The sequence below is a fragment of the Mobula hypostoma genome, chromosome X1, assembly GCF_963921235.1.
Source record: "Mobula hypostoma chromosome X1, sMobHyp1.1, whole genome shotgun sequence".
Taxonomy (NCBI): Eukaryota; Metazoa; Chordata; class Chondrichthyes; order Myliobatiformes; family Myliobatidae; genus Mobula; species Mobula hypostoma.
This window is the reverse complement of record NC_086128.1, coordinates 9,936,144-9,956,893: the sequence shown is the minus strand read 5'-3', so window position 1 is coordinate 9,956,893 and position 20,750 is coordinate 9,936,144. Positions and strand designations below refer to the sequence as shown.

The following is a 20,750-nucleotide window of genomic DNA, read 5'->3' as shown; positions in this document are numbered from 1 at the left end:
CATCGAGTCTGTTCCACCATTCAATCATGGCTTATCTATTTTCCTCCCTCTACCCCATACTCCCGCTTTCTCCTCATGATCTTTGACATCCTTATTAAAAACCTATTAACCTCCACTTTAAATATACCGAATGATTTAGCCAGATTCTCCACCTTCTGGCTAAAGAAATTCCACCTCATCAATTTGAAAGGGATGCCTATTGCGAGGTTGTGCTCTCTGGTCCTAGACTCTTCCACTAATGGAAGCATCCTCTCCACATCCACTTTATCTAGGCGATTCAATCTTTGATAGGTTTCATTGAGATCACCTCATTCTTTAAAATCCAGTGAGTACAGGCCCAGAGCCATCAAATGCTCCATTAATCCTTTCATTCTCAGGGTCACTCTCATAAATCTCCTCTACCAGCACATCATTTTTTAGATACCAGATCCAAAACTGCTCACAATACTCCAAGTGTGGTCTGACCAATGCCTTATAAAGTCTCAGCATTACATCCTTGCTTTTATATTCTAATCCTCTTGAAATGAATGCTAACATTGTATTTCCCTTCCTCACCACACACTCAATCTGCAAATTAACCTTTAGGGAATTCTGCACTAGGACCCTCAAGTCCCTTTGCACCTCAGAATTCTCAGTTCAATCCCCGTTTAGAAAACAGACTATGTCTTTATTCCTTCCATCAAAGTGTATGACCATACACTTCCCGACACTATTCCATCTGCCACTTCTTTGCTCACGCTCCTAATCTGTCTAAGTCCTCTGCAGACTTCCAGCTTCCTCAATACTACCTGTCCCTCCACCTACCTTTGTATCATAAACCTGGCCACAAAGCCATCAATCTCATCATCCAGATCATTAACATATAACATGAAAAGTTGGGGAACCCTGCAGCACACCACTAGTTACCAGCAGCCAACTCGAAAAGGCCCCCTTTATTCCCACTTTTTGCCTTCTGCCAGTCAGCCAATCTTCTGTCATAACGTCTTTCTTGTAATAGCATGAGCTCGCATCTACTTTAGCAGACACGTGTGGAACCTTGTCAAAGGCCTTCTGAAAAATCCAAACAGAAACATCCACTGACTCTCCCTTGTCTAAACTTTGTCAGACAAGATTTCCCCTAATGAAACCACGCTGACTTTGGCCGACTATCATGTACCTCCAAGTACCCCAAAACCACGTCCTTAATAATGGACTCCAACCATTGAAGTCAGGCTAAATGGCCTATGATTTCCTGTCTTTTGCCTCCGCCCCTTCTTAAGGAATGGAGTGACATTTGTGACTGTCCAGTTGTCCGGAACCATTCCAGAACCTAGGCGTTTCTTTATTTTATTTATTTAAAGATACAGCACAGTAACAGGCTCTTCCTGCCCAATGAGCCCACATCACCCAATTATACCCATGAATTTCATTCATAAATTAGAGTATTGAGTAGAGGAGTTGCGGTGTTATGTTAAAATCATATAAGACATGAGCACTGCATACAGTTCTGGTCACCTACCTATAGGAATGATGTCAATAAGATTGAAAGTGTACAGATAAAATTTACAAGGATATTGTCAGGACCTGAGGACCTGTGATATGGGGGAAGGTTCTTTAGTTTAGGACATTATTCTCTGAATCGTAGGAAATCGAGGGGAGATTTGACAAAGGTATACAAAAGTATGAGGGGTGTACACAGGGTAAATGCATGCAGCTCCCCCCCTCCCCCCACTGAGGTTGGAAGAGAATTGAACTAGAGGTTATACAGTAAGTTAAAGGTAAAAGGTAAGTATTTAAGGGGAACCTAAGGGGGAACATCTTCAGAAGGTGATGTAAGTGTGGCATGAGCTGCCAGTGGATGTGGTGAATGCTGTTTCGATTTCAACATTTAAGAGAAATTTGTACAAGTACATGGGTGGGAGGGGTATGGAGGGAGATGGTCTGGGTGTACACTAATGAGAGTAGGCAAAATAACAATTTGGCATGGACTAGATGGGTCAAGGGGCCTGTTTCCGTGCTGTAGTATTCTATAACTATGACTCCACTGTTGGCAGTTCATTATTCACAATGAAATGCGGCTGTGAATTCCCAATTAAGTCAAAATATGTTGTCATTACAGGAACTACTTCAATTTTCATTGCTGTACTAGTTAATAGCAAATTCAAAGCATTAAACTCCTTCAACCAATTCAATACTGCACTAAATCAGAAAATAGAATAGTTATAAAATAACTATAAAAGAGAAACTGTAATCTGTACATTTTGTACCAATATTTTAGAAATTGCGATTTTTAAATATCATACCGTCACAAAGTAGGATCTCGAGAAGTCCAAAACTTACCCTGTCTTGCTATCTGATCGGAATCTATAACAGGGCATCCAAGTTCATGAAACAAAGCAGCAACTGTGCTTTTCCCAGAGGCAATCCCTCCAGTCAGGCCAACCAGGAACATTGTTCTGAAATAAAAGCATGGGAAGGATGAGGTACTATTCTAAAAAACAGAGTACAAGGATGGATTAGCTACATACTCTACAGGGTTGAAAACTTCCATAAACTGTGTATTAAGAATAAAATTATGGACTATGGCCGATGCTGGCAAGGGCAACATTTATTGCCATTGAGAAGATCACGCTTTGGGCACAGTTCTTGTGGTGAAAGTACCTTCTATGGTCCTACTGGGGAAAGAGTTCCAGGATTTAGACTCGGCAATGATAAAAAAAAAACTCTTTTCCAAGTTGGGATTCTGTGTGCCTTGCAAGGATTCATGCAGGTACCTCTGTTATGTTCCCATGTGTTGCCTGTCCTCTCATGAGGTTGTAGGTTTAGGAGTATCTGTGAAAGCCTTGGCAAATACTTTTTGTAAATTGTAATACTGGAGCCATTACTACTTCCACAGTTAACAAACAATTAAACAGATGTGTTTCTTAATTACTGTTGGAGTTGTTCTCATCCAGGAAGTGCTCAGTATTCCACTGTCCTGTAGAAGTCCCATAATTCCTTAGAGCACAGATTCAGCCCATCAACTCTATGCAAACTCTTAGAGTAGGTGTTTCTAACCTTTTTTATGCCATGAACCAATACCATTAAGCAAGGAGTCCATGGGCCCAAGATTGGGAACCGCTGTCTCAGAGCATTCCCATTAGTCCAATGCCCCTACCTTTTGCTACAAAAACTTATTTTCTCTTCATGTCCATCAACTTCCCTTTGATTCTCCTATTAACCATTTCGGCTAGTTACAAGGGGTAATTGATAAGTTCATGGCCTAAGGTAGAAGGAGTCAATTTTAGAAAACCTAGCACATTTATTTTTCAACATAGTCCCCTCCTACATTTACACACTTCGTCCAGCGGTCGTGGAGCATACGGATCTTGGACCTCCAGAAAGTGTCCACAACAGGGGTGATTGATAAGATTGTGGCCTAAGATAGAAGGAGATGAGTTATACAGCTCCCGTTACATGCACATGCAGTTCAACTCCTTGAGTGATTATGCAGAAAGTTTGAAGCCAAGACTCAGTAATGACTGCAATATCATAATTCCACACCCTGAGCTCATCTAACTCTTTTTTAGTCATCTTCTATTGGTTTCTAAAAGCTTCCCAATGGTTTTTGCTCTTTTGTTTGCCCTCTCTTTGGCTTTTATGTTGGCTTTGGCTTCTCATTTCAGCCATGGTTGTGTCCTTCTGCCTTTCCAATGCTTCCACTTTATTAGGATGTATCGATCACTCAGCTCCCGAATTGCTCCCAGAATCTCCAGCCATTGCTGCTCCGTTGTCACTCCTACCTTTTCCCTTCCAAACAAGACTAGACAGCTTCTCTGTCATACAATCATGGAGAAGTTCAGTGTGGAAATAGGCTATTTGGTCCATCTAGTCAATGCTGAAAAAACATTTAAGCTGTCTAACGCAACCACCTGCACCAGGACCATTGCCCTCCATACCCCTACCATCCAGGCTCCCATCCAAACTTCTCTTAAATGGTGAAGACAAGCTCATATTCGCCACTTGTGCTGGCATCTCATTCCACACTCTCATGACCATTTCAGTAAAGAGCTTTTCCAAATGTTCCCGTTAAATTTTCACCTTCCCCACTTACCCATGACCTCTCGTTGTCATCCCACCCAACCTCAGTGGAAAAGGCTGCTTGCATTTACCCTATCTATACCCTCATAATTTGTATACTTCTAACAAATCCTCAAAGCAATGTACAATTTCCTTGTTTATGTTTAGAGCCTTTTTTAGGTGTATAAGATGATGAGAGGCATTGATCGTGTGGATGGCCAGAGGTTTGCTCCCAGGGCTGAAATGGCTAACACGATGGAGCATAGTTTTAAGGTGCTTGGAAATAGATACTGAGGAGATGTCAGGGGTAAATTCTTTACACAGAGAGTGGTGGGTGTGTGAAATGCACTGCCGGCTATTTGTGTGAGAGTGTTTCAGTTACTATGGGGCCAGGAACCCATGCAGCTCAGTGGGAACAGGGAATAATACCAATGGAGAGAGTCAAACTGAGCCAGGTCACAGATTACGATCTGTGACAAGGTCACGGATACAATAGGGTCTTCTAAGGGACTTTTGGATAGGTACATGGAGCTTAGAAAAATAGAGGGCTATGGGTAAGCCTAGTAATTTCTAAGGTAGGGACATGTTCAGCACAACTTTGTGGGCCGAAGGGCCTGTATTGTGCTGTAGGTTTTCTATGTTTCTATGTAATAGCTCATCAGTTAATAACTTATCAGGGGTGATTGATAAGTTCGTGGCCTAAGGTGGAAGGAGATGAGTTATTAACTTCAAACTATCTGCACAATCACTCAAGGAGTTGAACTGCATGTGCATGTAACGAGAGCTGTATAACTCATCTCCTTCTACCTTAGGCCACGAACTTATCAATCACCCCTGCTGTGGACACTTTCTGGAGGTCCAAGATCCGTATGCTCCACAACCACTGGGCTAAATGTGTAAATGTAGGAGGGGACTATGTTGAAAAATAAATGTGCTAGTTTTTCAAAAATTGACTCCTTCTACCTTAGGCCACGAACTTATCCATCACCCCTCGTAACTCACAGGTGCCAATTAATGAACCAGCATGAGTTTGGGATGTGGGAGGAAACCAGAGCGCCCAACAGAAACTCACACAGTCCATATAGCTACTCACTGTACGTGACAACTCCGCATAGACAGCACCCAAGGTCAGGATTGAACCTGGGTCACAGACCTATGCCAATATGCCACTTCTATAACTTGCACCTGGAAAATTGCTGAAAGGCATTCAATATGAAGCTGTTGATTTACTACTGATGCAACATCAATAACAGTGTTAAGAGTGATTTGTGGGTTTATTTACATTTAGTAAATTACTTCAGCCATCAGTCTTCAGGTCGAAGTATAAGTTGTAGATTTAATTTCGAGTGTAGCTCTGAACAATAGGTTCTTAAAAGCCATGACCCCAGACCAGACAATGCTGTTTAAAATTCATTTGGATGTCTCTGGTGTGGGTGCAAATTGAGAAGTGTGAAGTTTGTGTGTAGTTTCAAAGAAAGCATTGTAGATACATTGTAAATATAGAGTTGTCCTTCGATGTTTGGCACATAAAATATCGAAACCCACATTGGGCCAGGTAGACCTTTCGACCAAAATCATCTCTACATGATGCCTGCTGCACCTTGTTTTATTGAATAAAGAAGCTGCTTCATATCTACCAATACTTTTCTCTGGTGACTTCATTCACACAAAAACATTTGGTGTCAGAAGTGGGATACCTTCATGCAACCCATTATGAGTACATACTCTGCAGTCTTAAGTATATGCTATTCAACTGGTACCCGTCATTTGTATTTTGCATAGTGTAGGAATTTATGTGGAGATATTTCAGATTCTGAGTTTTACCCAGATATAACTGTCGGGATGGTACCTATTGAGGTCAGGCAACGTCAGGTTGACAACCCTGATGATCCAAGGCAGCCGCTGACTCTGATTACAGCCATTCATAAGCCCTTCAGCCCCGGGGAGAAACAATACTTTGTCAGAGTTGCCCTCACTTAAAGTCACATGTGGGAATTCGGAATTCTGGTGCAAGCTCGAGGAAATGGTTGAAATTCACCAGAGGCACCCGAAAGATATACGTGTGTTGGTAAAAGCGAAATGCTGAAGGAATATGTGGGATAGTATGGCCCGGGGGTGTGGGATGGTACATGGGCAACTACCAGGAGCGCCAGTAATTAAGAAAGATATCGCTCTTTTAAAAGGGGAAGTGAGGCAGCGACGTTGGGGGGGGGGGTGAAAGTAACTGGGAACAATAATGGCAGCGATTCAACGATGAGACAGGGCTGTTGAGACAGCCATGGATTATGCAGAACGTAAATATTGAGCATATGAGGACTAGTAGTCAAGGTTCGACAATTCAGGGAAGGATGGCCCAGTCTTTCTGAAAATGCTGAAGGAAAGCCCGAGCTCAGCCCACCAGAAATTTTAGATTTAGGGATAGTGGTGGGGTCAACCTACTCTGTGATAGTTTTGTGGGCCAGTCAGATAGACCAAAGAAAACGCAAGAGAAATCGTAAAGTGGTTATAATGGATGCAGCTGCTGTGATGTTTGTTGTGTGCTGGCAGTCAGGGCACGGAGTAAGGAACTGCTGAAATAGATGTGGGAAGGTAAAGGAGTTGATATGCTACAGCTGTGGTCTATTAGGACATGGTTGGAGGCAGCGTCCAAAAAAGTGGAAAGAAAAACAGGTGAACGTCACGGCAGACATGCAATCTCTCACCCCATCAGCACCCAGTCTGACCAATCTGACTGTCAATCGGATCCAAGAGCTGGTGAAGACAGCTTTTAGGACAGAAAAAAACGTGGCAGCGTCCCCCACTGCCAGTGCTGGTGACCCGCAGATATACACAACAGCGTTGTTATGGAGGCAGCAATGCAATATGTTAGTTGACACAGGGGCATCGGTATCGTTAACTGACCCACCCTTGCCAACAACCGGACAGGCTATTTATATTACAGGTGTAGGAGGACGAACAGTGAAAGCAGAAAGAAGCGAGTCAAAAAGACTCAAAATCAGCAGAGTGCAGCTTCCAGTGTATTTCTGGGTCTGTCCAAAAAAAATGAGGGTACAATTCCTGGACCAGACATCCTAAGGGAAGCAGGGACCATTATAGAGTCAGGAAAAGGAGAAATAATATGGACAAATTTGCTGCCCCTGACAAGTACAACCAACAGAGAACACAACATGGCCAGTGTAGCCACACTGACAGCTGTTCAGGGGATCCTCAGAGAAATTGCGTCAACTACCAACTCACCTGCCTATATGGCCTGTAAAGAAGCCCAATGGATCATATTATTTAACAATAGACTATGCCACCCTTAATAAGAACACACCGAGACTGCATCCTATTGTGGCGAGCCCTGCAACAATCCTGAATGGCTTGTCTGTGTGTGACGGAAGAGGGTTACAAAAAGTACACATAGACTAAGATGTTAACTGTCCTGTGCTGGCACCAGTGGGATCAGCAGTTGATCTGCCACCTGTCTTCAGGAGAAGGAGAGATAAGGAAGACAATGGAGCAGCATTCGGAAATGTTAATGAAGAGACGAGAGAGTTTAACGGAAGGAGACACCGGACTGAGAACTGTCAAGATCGGCTCCTTTTTGAACCCTGAACTGTTTGAAGTGTGATGGACAGGCGATACCGCCGCAGGGGGATAAAAAGGGACAGGTTCGCTAAGGCAGGACACACACGACACCACGAGGTAACGAGACCGTGGAAGCGGTGCGCCTCCCACAAGTCGGTGGGAGTTTTTGGAGGACTGGTCGCGGGACCAAGCCATAGATGCACAGGGTGGAAAGGTACGATCGGCGGGAACCTGGTGTGTGTCCACCCTTGCCTGGGTGCCAGGTTCACTGCAGAGGAACGATCGTGTCTGAAACGGAGGGGTCACAGTCGGTGACCTCAGAAGACATTACAAAGGGCTCGCCCGAAAGCTGACTGCGAAGAATATCGAAGGTCTGTGTGGAAGCCATTTTGAATATTCATTCGCTTTCGCTCTCTCTCTCTCCTTCCCCCACCCCCTGTCCACCAGCACGACGGTGATTACTGTGAACTGAACTGAACTCAATTGAACTGAACTTTGCGTCACTTTGAAACTGGTCATTTACCCCTAGATGACGATAGAGCTTGATTGATCCTATTATCCTAGTTCTGTGTACATGTGTGTTTATCATTGCTGAACTGTTGTATTTATTCTCCTTTTGATTAGAGTACTGTGTTGCTTATTTCTTTAATAAAACTTTCTTAGTTCCAGTAATCCAGACTCCAACTGAGTGATCCATTTCTGCTGGTTTGGCAACCCAGTTACGGGGTACGTAACACTCTGGAACAAAGTTTTTTCAGTCCTGGATATTGCCAATGGATTTTGGGGTCTCTCTTTAGCACCCAAGTCCCAAGACCAATTTGCCTTCACCCTAAGTGGGCAGCAGTATACATGGGCCAGACTCCCTCAGGAATTCCACAATAGCCCAGCCAGTTTTCATAAGGTCATGGCACAGACTTTGGATAAGTGCAATCTAATGCCCAACTGGTCGACCAGCTTACAATATGTACATTATCTACTAATTGCTTTGGAAGATGAAACAGTTCATTTAGAGGTGATAGTGTTCTTGAGATACTGCGAGATGAGGGGTTTAAAAATCAGTCTGTCCTCTTAAAAGTATGCAAATTATAAGAATTTTACTTAAGTCCAGTTGCCCTGCATGCACCAGTTCAAGTACCATTCTCTGGTAACTAGTTACAGGCTTCATTAAGAATCTTGACAGTGTGAAGACAGTGTATGAAAAGGATTGAATTCTGCAGAAAGGACCTCTACTAATCAAACAGCATCATACATGAGTAACGATCAGCCCCGATGTACTGGAGGAAGCATCTCAATAAGGCGGCAGTACCTTGTTTGTTAATAGGGGAATGGACATCAGGAAGTCACAGGCATGCTGAGCAGTTCTACCCTTCTACCCGACTCCCATATATGAAATATAAAAAATAATGATATTAATAATGGCAATTTATTTTTAAATAACATCAGATATCAAGAGATAGGAATATGACAGCATCACGTTGCCAAATGCTGTATACACTATTATCCAAGAATTAGTAAATAACTTGTGAAAACAATGGAAAGAAATAAAAAGAATGCTTCCAAAAGAATAAGGTTTTATTCCACTCGATTCCAACTTCAACCTTGCAATTTTCCTCCCTGAACAGAAGACTTGGAATCTTTGGGGGAAGAGGAACCATACAATACAGCTCCATCAATTACACAATAGCCACTGCTCTACATACCAACCTTGCACATCTGGAGAAGAAGGATGCTTATCTGAGAATGCTGTTCTTGGACTACAGTTCAGCATTCAACACCATAGTTCCATCCAGACTCGACAAGAAGCTCAGAGACCTTGGCCCTGCCTTGTGCAGCTGGATCCTGGACTTCCTGTCAGATCGCCAGCAGATAGCAAAAATGGGCTCCCTCACCTCCAACCCTCTGACTCTCAATACAGGAGCCCCTCAGGGCTGCGTACTGAGTCCCCTCCTTTACTCCCTGTATACCCATGACTGTGTCATCATCCACAGCTCCAATCCGCTAATTCAATTTGCTGAAGACACTACATAGATTGGCCTTATCTCAAACAATAACGAGGTGGCCTACAGGGAAAGAAGTCATCTCTCTAACACAGTGGTGTCAAGAAAACAATCTCTCCCTCAATGTAGCAAAAACAAAGGAGCTGGTTGTGGATTACAGGAGGTATGGAGACGGGCTAACCCCTATTGACATCAATGGATCTGGGGTTGAGAGGGTAAACAGCTTCAAGTTCCTCAGCATCCACATCACCGAGGACCTCACATGGTCTGTACACATCAGCTGTGTGGTGAAAAAGGCACAACAGCGCATCTTTCACCTCAGACAGTTCCTGTTAGACTTCATGTTAGAGGGATTAGTTTGCAATACTTGGAGGTCCCGGACACTATGGGGTGACTCTGGGCCTGGCCCCTCCTTCTTCTCACCAGGTTGGACACCTGCGCGTTGTGCTGCTCATGCTCCCGCCAAACACTTCATCCTCGCTTGGTGGATCTTCAAGCCGCGATCATTCTTGCAGATTTTGCCACATGCACACTGCTTCCTCATCATCGTTTGTTCATTGCCTGGGTCTGATGCCATTACGTCCGTCTGACTGGGGTGCTCTCGGGCACCCCTGGGGGTATCTTTCCCTTTAGGGTCATCGTAGCTTTTGTGGAGGCCCTCCTCTCTGAGGACGCAGATTGGGTTGCCAGCCCGTTCTGCCCTGGTTGCCGTCTCTCCAGGCTGTCACTGACTCTCCAGTCGTCACCACTCTTTTCCTGGTTGTCACTGATGACCTCAGGGTGTAAGCTGTGTACATACATCTACTGATGCTTCTGGACACATCTTCAGTGATGTTCCTGGAATCATTGGGTGTTTCGGGTCTTTTAACATCATACAACCTCCTCCAGGTGACCCAGCCGGGGCTGATCAGACCCCAGCTTGTGTCCAGATGGCTAGCTGCTTATGACTCCGTGGCTCCCCTCTTCTGAGCCACAGCCATCTTGAGGCCCTCTCTGCCACATCGGTGGTTCTGCGGATGGCTCTCCTCTTCCTCTCTCCCTCGATGCCCAAGATGCTGAAGGTCCTAACTAAAGAACGGGCTATGAATCCCCTACAACCAACCTCCACTGGGAGACACCTCGCTCTCCACCCAGCCTGCTGACAGTTGCTGACATACTTGGAGAGCTTCCTTTCAAAGGCCTCCTCCAAGCTATCTTCCGATGGGACTGTCAGCTCCAGCAGCACCACTTGCTTAGTAGACTCAGACACTAGGACAATGTCTGGTCGCAGGGTGGTGGCTGCGATATGGTTGGGGAACTTCAGATGCCCTTCGAGGTCCACCAACAGCTGCCAGTTCTTTGCAGAGGTCAGGATGCCTACAGATGTTCTTTTGTCAGGTATTGGCTGCTCCCCAGCTCTGACAAAGGCAATGGTCTGCTTGGAGGGTCGGGACCGCTTCACCCACTCAACTCCTGCGCTGACGGCTTCCGCAATGGTCTTCAGGACCTGATCATGCCTCCATCGGTACCGTCCCTCACCAAGTGCCCTTGCACAGCCGCTGAGGATGTCCTCCAGGGTTCCTCGCTTGGAGCACAGTGGGCACACAGATGACTCTGCCTTGCCCCATGTGTGCAGGTTTGATGGGCTTGGAAACACATCGTACACTGCCTGGATGAGAAATTGGATGCGGTGTGGTTCGGCTTTCCAAAGATCAGCCCAGGTCACTTTCCTCTCAACCGCATTCTCCCATCTTGTCCAAGCTCCCTGTTGCTTCATTCCCACCGCCTTGCAGGCTCTCATCTCCTCCACTACTGCTCTCACCTCCTCCTGAACTAGACGACGCCTTTCCTTCCCTCTGGTGTCCATTTGGGGAATTGGAAAGGATCCTAGCCCAGCTCGGCCTTGTGTGACCACTCCCACCAGCCTCCTGAGACGCAGACTCGCCTCTGCCTCCTGAACAGCTTCCTCTGCCCTCCACTTCCTGCCAGTACTTACTTGGATCCCTGCTCTAGCCACCTTCGGGTCACTTGAGTCCCTATACATGGCCCACACTCAGATATACTTAGAAAACCTCTCCACAAATCTCTTAACCAACATCACTAAATCAGATTACCTTATCATCATTATTGGCTGCAACAGCACACTATGCACAAGTGGGCTATTGCTTTTCCAATAATACAACAGCTAAATACATTTTTAAAAACTTTTTTTTGATTGTAAAACACATTAAAACATCAATAAATTGTGAAAGGTTTTCCATAAATGCAAGTTTTTGCTTTTGCTCTCATAGTCCAGCAGCACTTATTTGGTGGGGCAATAAAGAACAGCAGATAGAGAAACAAGACACAAAATGTTTTGCCTGGATTGATCAACACTGATGGAACAGATGCTACCAGAATTATGCTTTCATTATTATTAGACAATCCCGTCATGGTCTATTACATAACAGTCTAGATTAGTTTCTTCAAGAATTCCACCAAATACAATGCACGACTCATTAGGATCGGGAAAGGCTGCAAACATGATTAACCGATCAGGCTATATGCAGAAAATAATTTAAAAATTGATGAATAAATCAGCTGCAAAAATCAATAGAGATGTTCAGTTAATACCCTAACAATTTTGCTGGGAGAATGTCACAGGAAAGTAATAAATTCATACCTGAGCTGTGGTGTCTGATCTTGGGAAATGCCAGAGCTGGGAAGTATGTAGGGAACATCCAGAAAGACAGTGTGCTTTGTGACCAGTAGAGTCCTTCACAAAATGCACCTCTGCAACTTAACAAGATGGTCTATTACCCCAGAGTATGGGGCAATACCACCTTTTAGTCAAAGTTATTTATAACTTTATCCTGAAGTAGGGTGTCGCCCGAATCGTCAACAGTTCATTCACTTCTGTAGATCTGCTGACGGGCTGAACTCCTCCAGCAATTTGTGTTTTGCTCTGGGTTTCCAGATCTGCAGAATGTCTCGTGTTTATAAAGTTATTTTATGCCTGTAAATAGAAATAGCATTATCTTGATGACCATATCACTGTAACAACTCATTCGGGAGATCTACAAGAGCAGAAAAGCAGGATGTGCAGGTTTGGCAAGACACATCAATGCAAACCAAATTCCTAAAACAGTTACACACATCAAAGTTGCTGGTGGACACAGCAGGCCAGGCAGCATCTCTAGGAAGAGGTACAGTCGACGTTTCAGGCTGAGACCCTTCATCAGGACTAACTGAAGGAAGAGTTAGTAAGAGATTTGGAAGTGGGAGGGGGAGGGGGAGATCCGAAATGATAGGAGAAGGCAGGAGGGGGAGGGATGGAGCCAAGAGCTGGAAAATTGATTGGCACAGTTAGAGCTCTTCTTGTAGCAAAGCTGACCTGAAGACATGTAATGCACACCTGATCCTGACTCACTTTCTCGGACTTGTACTTACCTTACCTTTGATGACACTTATTCAACACAGCAATGTTGTGTAGCGTTCAACTCTGTCCTTTGCAATTGTTTTCCATGTGCTATCATCAATGCTGCAAGCCTTCAGGTAAGCAAGTCTGTGTGTGCCTTTCTCACACTTCCTTTGCAGCTCTCAATCTGCTCTAGTGGCTGTACAATAGATCTTTTATTCAATCACTTTTCCCCATGTTTTTGTAGAAAGGGTCAACAGTTATTCCCCATCCTTAATAGCCTGTTGAGTATTTAGATCCAGTGATCATGATGGAACAGCAAGTCAGGATGGCATGGGACATGGATGTAAACTACTATGGTAGTGTTTCCTGACACATTTTGCAAATCCTGACCAGCACAGCACACCATATTAACCAAAAGCCTAATCTAGGGGACCGCTACCATTAATCAAAGGGTCTATAGATCCCAGGTTGGGAACCCCTGGCCTAATTCAAACCCTACACCAAGTTGTTGAGAGTTGACACTAATACATGAACGTATTCTGCAGTTCAACCAATTAATCTCAGCCATCCAAGTATGGGTGAAATGGTTTCCCTGCCTTCAAAGTAAGCTTTTAAGCAAAAGTTAAGGTGTTAAGCTCTGATAGAATATTACACATATAAATAACATTTGAAACCCCTGTGATTATATCTTGATGATACTGACAAGAGCTGTGCCTACACTGATTAATATGCTTCTCAATTTTTATAGTGTATTTGCAAATATCTTTCAGACTTAAATATTCTTTACATCTGCTAATCTCCCATGATTTCAGGACAATATTGCACCATAGCTTATGGCCTACTGCATCAATACCTCAGGTTTCTTTCAGTTCTGTTACCTTCTCAGTGTTCATCAGGGTTATCAATGGCAGAGAGGAAACTTCAGTTTCCCCAACTGATAGAATCATTTAGATCAAAGTAAAGGTCCTGTTTTGCACAATACGCTAAGAAAACTGTTAGATTCCAAACATCTGGCAATTTTCAGCTGCCCAAAATGAGGAAATTACATGAACAATTAGATTTATCTGATCCAAGTGATGCTAAAACAAAAGGCCAGGATTATAATATTAAACCACTGCTGACAAGTACATAGAAGTCAGCTTTCTCATGATTCTCCCTGCCCAAATACACATCTGCAAATGTTTTTTTTTCTATATAAAAAATTGCCTTAGTTTATAATGTGTTAATAAAATGTTAGTATTTATGGTATTTTATCATTTTTGCAATCAATTTGTCCCTTGCATTTACTTTCACATGGGTGATCTCCGACTCTTCCCTTTTCTGCATCTCTCCATCTCAGAGAGTTAACCAGCCACCAACAGCCACTACAAGTCCATGGACTGCCACAGCTACTCTGATTATAATTCCTCCCAACCAACCTCATGGAAGGATTTCATTCCATTCTCTCAGATCCTTAGATGATGAAATATTCTGCACAGACACTTTTGAAATGTTTTCCCCCTTCTGTACCTGTGGATGCCTGTCTATCATAGTGAACAGAACACTTAACTGCAATTCCCACACCTCTGCCCTCACCCTTCTACTGGACAGCAAGAAGAGTTCCACAATCCTTGCCTTTCACCCATTAGTCTCCGCTTTCAACAGATGATAGGACTTTCAAGCCGCACCACACAGCAATCCCCCAATTTCACCTGAGCCTAATCACAGGACAAATTACAATGACCAATTAACCTACTAACCGGCACGTCTTTGAACTGCGGGAGGAAACTGGAGCACCCGGAGAAAACCCATGAATTCCACAGACAGGATGTTAAGGATCCTTATAGATGACATCGGAATTGAACTCCGACACCCCAAGCCGTAATAGTGTCAAGCTAACCTCTACACTGCTGTGGCACCCTATATCCCATAATTTCCACCGGGAGACACATATTCCCATCCACTCCCCTTTCAGCAAGGGATCACTTCCTTTGCTACTCCCTGGACCAGTCTTCCACCCCCACCTACTAAAAACTGTCATATGGCACTTTCCCCTGCAACTGCAGGGGGTGCAATCCCCCATCATTCCATCTCTTCCCACTATCCAGGGATCCAAACAGACTTTGCAGTTCACTTGCACTTTGAATCATTTGGTATTCACAATTGTGTGATCAACCTACACTCAGTCCAAAGGAGTGACTCTGCTACCAACACAGTCTCACTCTGTGGTCTCCTGTAGTGCTACAGCAAGGCCCAACACAAACTTGAGAAACAACTGCTTTTTCCATCTGGGTATGTTATAGGTGCAGGACTCAAAATTGAATTCACAAACTTTAGGTAACTCACTCTTTGTATCCATCAGGGCTGGCAATTTTGGTCCTAATAAAGGGTCTTGACTCAACCATCAAATGTCCATTCCCTCCATGGTCGCTGCTTGACCTGCTGAGTTCCTCCAGCATTTTGTATGTTGCTCCAGGCTGCCATCATCTGCAGAATCTCTTGTGTCAATGGCAATCTTTGTCAGCTATCCTATACTTCCACATTGATTTGTACACTTTGCCAATAGGCCAGACTATACAACCTTACACAGACTTCACAAAATCAGCAACATATTATACAGACTTCCACATCATCTTATTTTAGAGAATTTCCCTTTGTTACACCATTGGCCTCCCACACCTTCTGGCTATTCAGACTAATTTAGTTCTCTCTTTGATGAAGGTCTCAGACCTGAAATAATAGCTACTTCTCTTCAAAGTAGAAAGTATGTATATATCACCACATACAACCCTGAGATTCATTTTCGCGCAGGCATTTACAGGGTAAAAAAGAACTACAATATATGAAAAAGTATAAAAAGGCTGAAACTGCTGATGTGAAAACGAGAACCTGCAAAATATTATTGGCATTACCCTGACAGTGCCTGATCTGAGTTTTTCCAATATATTGTACTTGTTTTTATTTCAGATTGCCTGCATCTACATTTTTTGAGATTTTCCATTAATCGTTGTATAATCCAAAGATCCAGATTAACTTTTTGGTCTAAAATGGATATCACTGCAGTCGTGAATGACAAATGAAAACCTATTGCTAAAATCGATAAAGCTATCTGCAAGTGCCTAGATTGTTTGATCCCTGATTTTTTGCTATGTCATGGAGGAAACCTTTGTACTTAGTCTTTTGCCTATGTCACAATGTTAAACGGCCTATGGTTCCTATTGCTGAATGCTGCCGAGTAAAAATTTAAGTTCGGCGATAATACCTCCATGGTATGGCCTTAGCCAGTAATTGCATTAGGTAGCAGTTTCCATTTATGCAACACTTTTGATATACGCCCCACGATACTTCAGAAGAGTGTTTAAAAAAACTGACGCCAATCCAAGCAAGATACTATCAATGTACATAAGCAAAAGTTTTATCAAGAGAATCTTAAAAGTTTAGGGAGGACAACTGAAGAATTTATTGCCCAAGCAGCTGAAAGCACGGCCGCCAGTAATGGAACGATTAAATGTCACCAATGAGCAAGAGATGAGAACTACAGGGGCGCAATCAATTTGCCATTGGAGAAAGTGCGGAGATGGAAGAATCCTGGGGCAGCCACCCTCGGTGTGGTCTGATATACACCCACATGCCCATTCGGGGTGAACTCTACACACTTGCCTCCGCTCACGCAGACCGATCGTCACTACTCACTTTCATTGGGTTCCGGCCCACCTTCCCCATACCAAACTCCATTCACCGTATGTTGCAACATCGCGCATTGTCAGTGGCCCGCTGGAAATGGGCAACCAATCACTGCGGGTGTTATTCAGTTCCCGGTAGCCGATCACATGAACATAAAAGTTCCGCGTCTGCTAAGGTGGCCCAAACCTAAGAGCACGTTAATGACAATGTTAAAGACCGCATATTTAAGAGTTCATAATTAATTTATCCCGCAGATGACCACATCCAGCCTACATTTTAGTGTATGTTGGTCTTGGAGGACAGACCGAACTACAATCCCAGCACACCCTCGTTTTGCACCGCTGCGTAACCTCTAACCAATCCGTGAACTGATTACTCTGTAGTGAGTAGAAGGTGGTTTCAACCAATAGGGATCGACTTTGGTGCGTGATTCGCTTGCCTCCTGAATCATGGCAGACGATGATGAGACAGCAACAAAAGAAGCTGAAGAGCACGATGTATGCGGCAGCGATTGTGAGAATGAAGAGGACGATGCACATAGTAAAGAGTATGTTACATCCCCACTAACTGCTTGGAACTGAGGTAGACGCCAGTTTAATCGCAACCGGCCTCCCGGCGAAACGGCGTTCTCACGCCTCACACTTTAGCACGGCAGCGCGGGTCCCGCCTCCGGACACCGACAATTGGCCAATTCATCCGATTGGCACCTCTAGTGGGCGGAAACTCGTAGTACGTTCAGTGCTTGTTGGCTGGTTGTCACGTCTATCATGGTGTTAAGCTTCCGCCATTGAGGGTTCTATGGAAAGGCGTGGGTTTTAGGGTGTAGTTTTTTAATATATAACCTAACGAGAACGAGTCAGTGGTAGGGTTTCAGTAATTTAGACATTTTAATTGAAATTGACTTCAACAGAGTTTCATTTAAAAGTAAAATTACGTATTTGTGTTCTGATCAATCATTTGGAAGGGAAGAAAAACGTGCGTTTTCCGCAGCCACAGAATGTGCCGCAAAGTCCTTCAGAGTTAATTAAGTACTTCTAAACTGTAGGCCAGAGGGTAACGGTTATCAAGTTTCGAATTGCGGATGTCATAGTTTTAATATCTTTTAATGATTTTGTTTGAGAAATTAAGTGGATCAGATGCTGGGGAAATTTGCCATATCTTTTAGGAAGAAGAGTCTTTCTATGTAGATCGTTAGAGGGCTGCTTACTGTAAAAGAGAACCAAGACGTGGATAAGGAAAATCAAACTAGTATTTTAAGAGTATTTTAGCAAGAAGCATATAAAAAATTAAAACGTCTAAATGAATGTGACGAAGAAAAGATTAGCAAAATTTAATGTGGTTCCTTCAGAGTTTAGACTGACACGAAAGAAAAACATTGTAAATTGAGAAATTGGCAGGAAAGTTAGAAGTTCAAAATAGATTTATTATCAAAGTACATATTATGTTACCTTGTGGGCATTCATGGTAAATACAAAGAAGCAGAATAGAATCAATGAAAGACTGCAGACGAAGAAAGACGGACAGACAGCCAATGTGCACAAGACATTGAATTGTACAGATACAAAAAGTACAATGATAATAAATAAATGAGTGAGTTGTAAAATTCTTGAAAGTAAGTCCATAGGTTGAGGTGAGTGAAGGAGCCTGATGGCTGAGAGGTAGTAACTGTTCCTGTACCTGGTAGTGTGGGACCTAAGGCTTGCAACTGTTTTGTCTGCCTTCGCTCAATGAGTTGCATAAAACACCCTGGAAATAGTGAAGAAATACAGTCTGAAGTGAACAAGGAGCTCAGAGAAATTAACAATAACAAGAAATTAAATTGAACCAGAAAACTTTAAAAAAAAAATTCCCCAAAGCCTAAATGACAATAATGACTTGCATCATAGACCTTTGGGGTGGCGGGGAGGTTGCAGTGGGAGATGGTTACAATCTCCCAAATTTCCATGCATTCTATAGATTTGTCAATGTTATCAATACTACATGCAGCCCACTATCTAAGAAAAGGTAAATTAATGCATTCTAGATCCCTAGGAGAAATTATAGAATCCATTGTTGGAAAAAAAGTTATAACTTGGAAAACATTAGGATTGGTTAGAGTTAAAGTGTATTTTTGAAGGACAATAGTGTTGAACTGGTCTGCTGGAACTAGCAGTGTGGTATATATGGATTTTTGTACGGCCTTTATTGAGGTACCGTACAGGAAGTCATTAAATTGGACCACATACTATGATGTTCATTATTGTCACGTACTGTAGTACAGTGTCGAGGTTGTACAAAGGAAAAGCAACATGGGAATGGAGGTTGTGCATTGAGGGATGGAGATTCAGGTCATTTTTAAGTTGTGACACATGGATGGTGCTCAGATCCAAGCTGTCCCTATTCTATATCAGTAATTTGGTTAAGTTGACTTTGTATTGTATCCTTAAGTGCTGATAATTTTTAAAAAAGCACTATGTGGTCTATGAGGAGGATGCAAAGTGGCTTTATAGAGAGATGGAACTGAAGTGAATGAGCAAGGATATGGCAAGTAGAATATATGTAGAAAAATGCAAGGTCATTAACTTTATATAGACAAAAAAACAGAAAGGTGGATTTTTTAAAAAAATGATGTACAATTGAAAGTTGCTGTTGTCTGCAGGATCTTTGGACAGTAGTTGAAAATTAACTTGTAAGAACAGCATGCAGTTAGGAAATTGGCCTTAATTGCAGTAAGGTTTGAGTACAAAAGTTAAGATCTCTTTCAGAAATTACAAAGGGGCCTAGTAGACTGCATCTGGAATATAGCACATAGGACTAGTCCCCCTAACTAAGGAAGGATATATTTGCAATACAGAGAGTGACTTTAAAAAGTTCTTCAGATTGGCTGCTGTAATGGTAAGAGTGTTGGATGATGGAAATTAAGCAGACTGAGCTGTTAATAGTGTTGTAAGTAAGGCGTACAAAATTCTTTAAGGAGCTTGAAATAATAGATTTGGAGCTGACATTTTGCCTACTAGGTGTCTAGAACCATGGGTCACATATCAAGATAAAGAGTTGGATATTCAGGACTGAGAAGAAACTTCAATCAAAAGGTAGTGAATCCTTGGAGTTCTTTGTCCATGTAGAAAATACAAGTCCAAGATTGATAGAATGCGACTTGGAAGTGCTGAACTCTTGTTGGAAGAAGTGGTGGGTCTGGGAAATTGGTAGATACTGGGGAATGAATAGAAATTAATCCAGAAGTAAAGGTATATTGAGGTAGGTATAATTACAGTCTTTTAAATGGCAGTTAGACAGGTACTTGGCTAGGAAAGGAGAGCTGTGTGATTGATCTCTAAAATGTGAGCTCTTGGGGAAACCCAGATGGTGATAGATAGCATACAAATTCCACAGATAGCATCAGCAGTGAGGAATGAATGCTGGTGAAACAGCAGCTTAACTAGTTGCATCATTATGCTGCCCTCTTTATTAAATTTGCCCTATTATCTGCTGATATTGGGTGTTGGTAGGTTTTCTGTGCAGTCTACCAAACGAATTTTTAACAGACAACATTCTGAAAGTGGGTAAGTAATGGAGGGTGACAGGTGTTGGTTATTTTTTCCTTAAAGACTTGCCCAGTGCTTGCCCCAAGACTTCAGTGGAAAGCAGCTGTGTGTGTATTTGTATATACTATATATAAAAAAAATTAACATCTATTTGAACAGAATAAACCAGCAGTGCGATTTAAACATGTTCCATGTAAAGCCCAAATTTGGAATAGAGCATGTGAGCTGCCTAATATAGAGCAGAAGTTCCTCATGAGGACAGGGTGGTTTGCAGTCTTGGAATACTGGTGTGTGGAATGTATTTGTTTAAAACCTTAATGGTAAAAATCAGTGGTAATATACTGTCATGCATATAATTAACTTAGGAAGATCAAGTTGCACTTAATCTTGCATTGCACTTAAGTGATTGTTATGTAGACAAGCATATTTTTGCAAATTGTGGAAATCTAAAACAAAATTAAGAGAAGTAGCAAAGTTGCTGGGCATGCTCAGCAGATCAGGTGTTATCTGGAGAGGGAGCACAATTTTGGACAAGTATCTTTCAATAGAACTGCGAAATATGAGAGGCAAAACAAGTTT

At 42.9% G+C, this 20,750-nt stretch overlaps 2 protein-coding genes across 6 annotated transcripts in view; one reads left to right on the top strand and one right to left on the bottom strand.

Moving 5' to 3' along the window:
* dcakd (dephospho-CoA kinase domain containing) overlaps positions 1–16,978 on the bottom strand; it is a 73,358-nt gene extending 56,380 nt beyond the window's left edge. For 2 of the 5 annotated variants that reach the window (XR_010016563.1, XM_063037767.1), the window contains exons 1-3: positions 16,657–16,958; positions 12,247–12,579; positions 2,320–2,435 (exon numbers count right to left, since the gene is read on the bottom strand). Coding sequence is in view for 4 of the 5 variants with exons in the window: in XM_063037767.1 (XP_062893837.1) it covers positions 2,320–2,431 (112 nt within the window). In the remaining variant the exon portion in view is untranslated. The other 3 variants (XM_063037764.1, XM_063037765.1, XM_063037766.1) reach the window with 3 other exon arrangements.
* A 71-nt stretch (positions 16,979–17,049) lies between these two features.
* LOC134340466 (glycylpeptide N-tetradecanoyltransferase 1-like) overlaps positions 17,050–20,750 on the top strand; it is a 99,219-nt gene continuing 95,518 nt past the window's right edge. Inside the window, exon 1 of the mRNA XM_063037763.1 lies at positions 17,050–17,194. Coding sequence (XP_062893833.1) covers positions 17,097–17,194 — 98 coding nt within the window. The 5' untranslated portion in view covers positions 17,050–17,096. The remainder of the gene's footprint in view (positions 17,195–20,750) is intronic.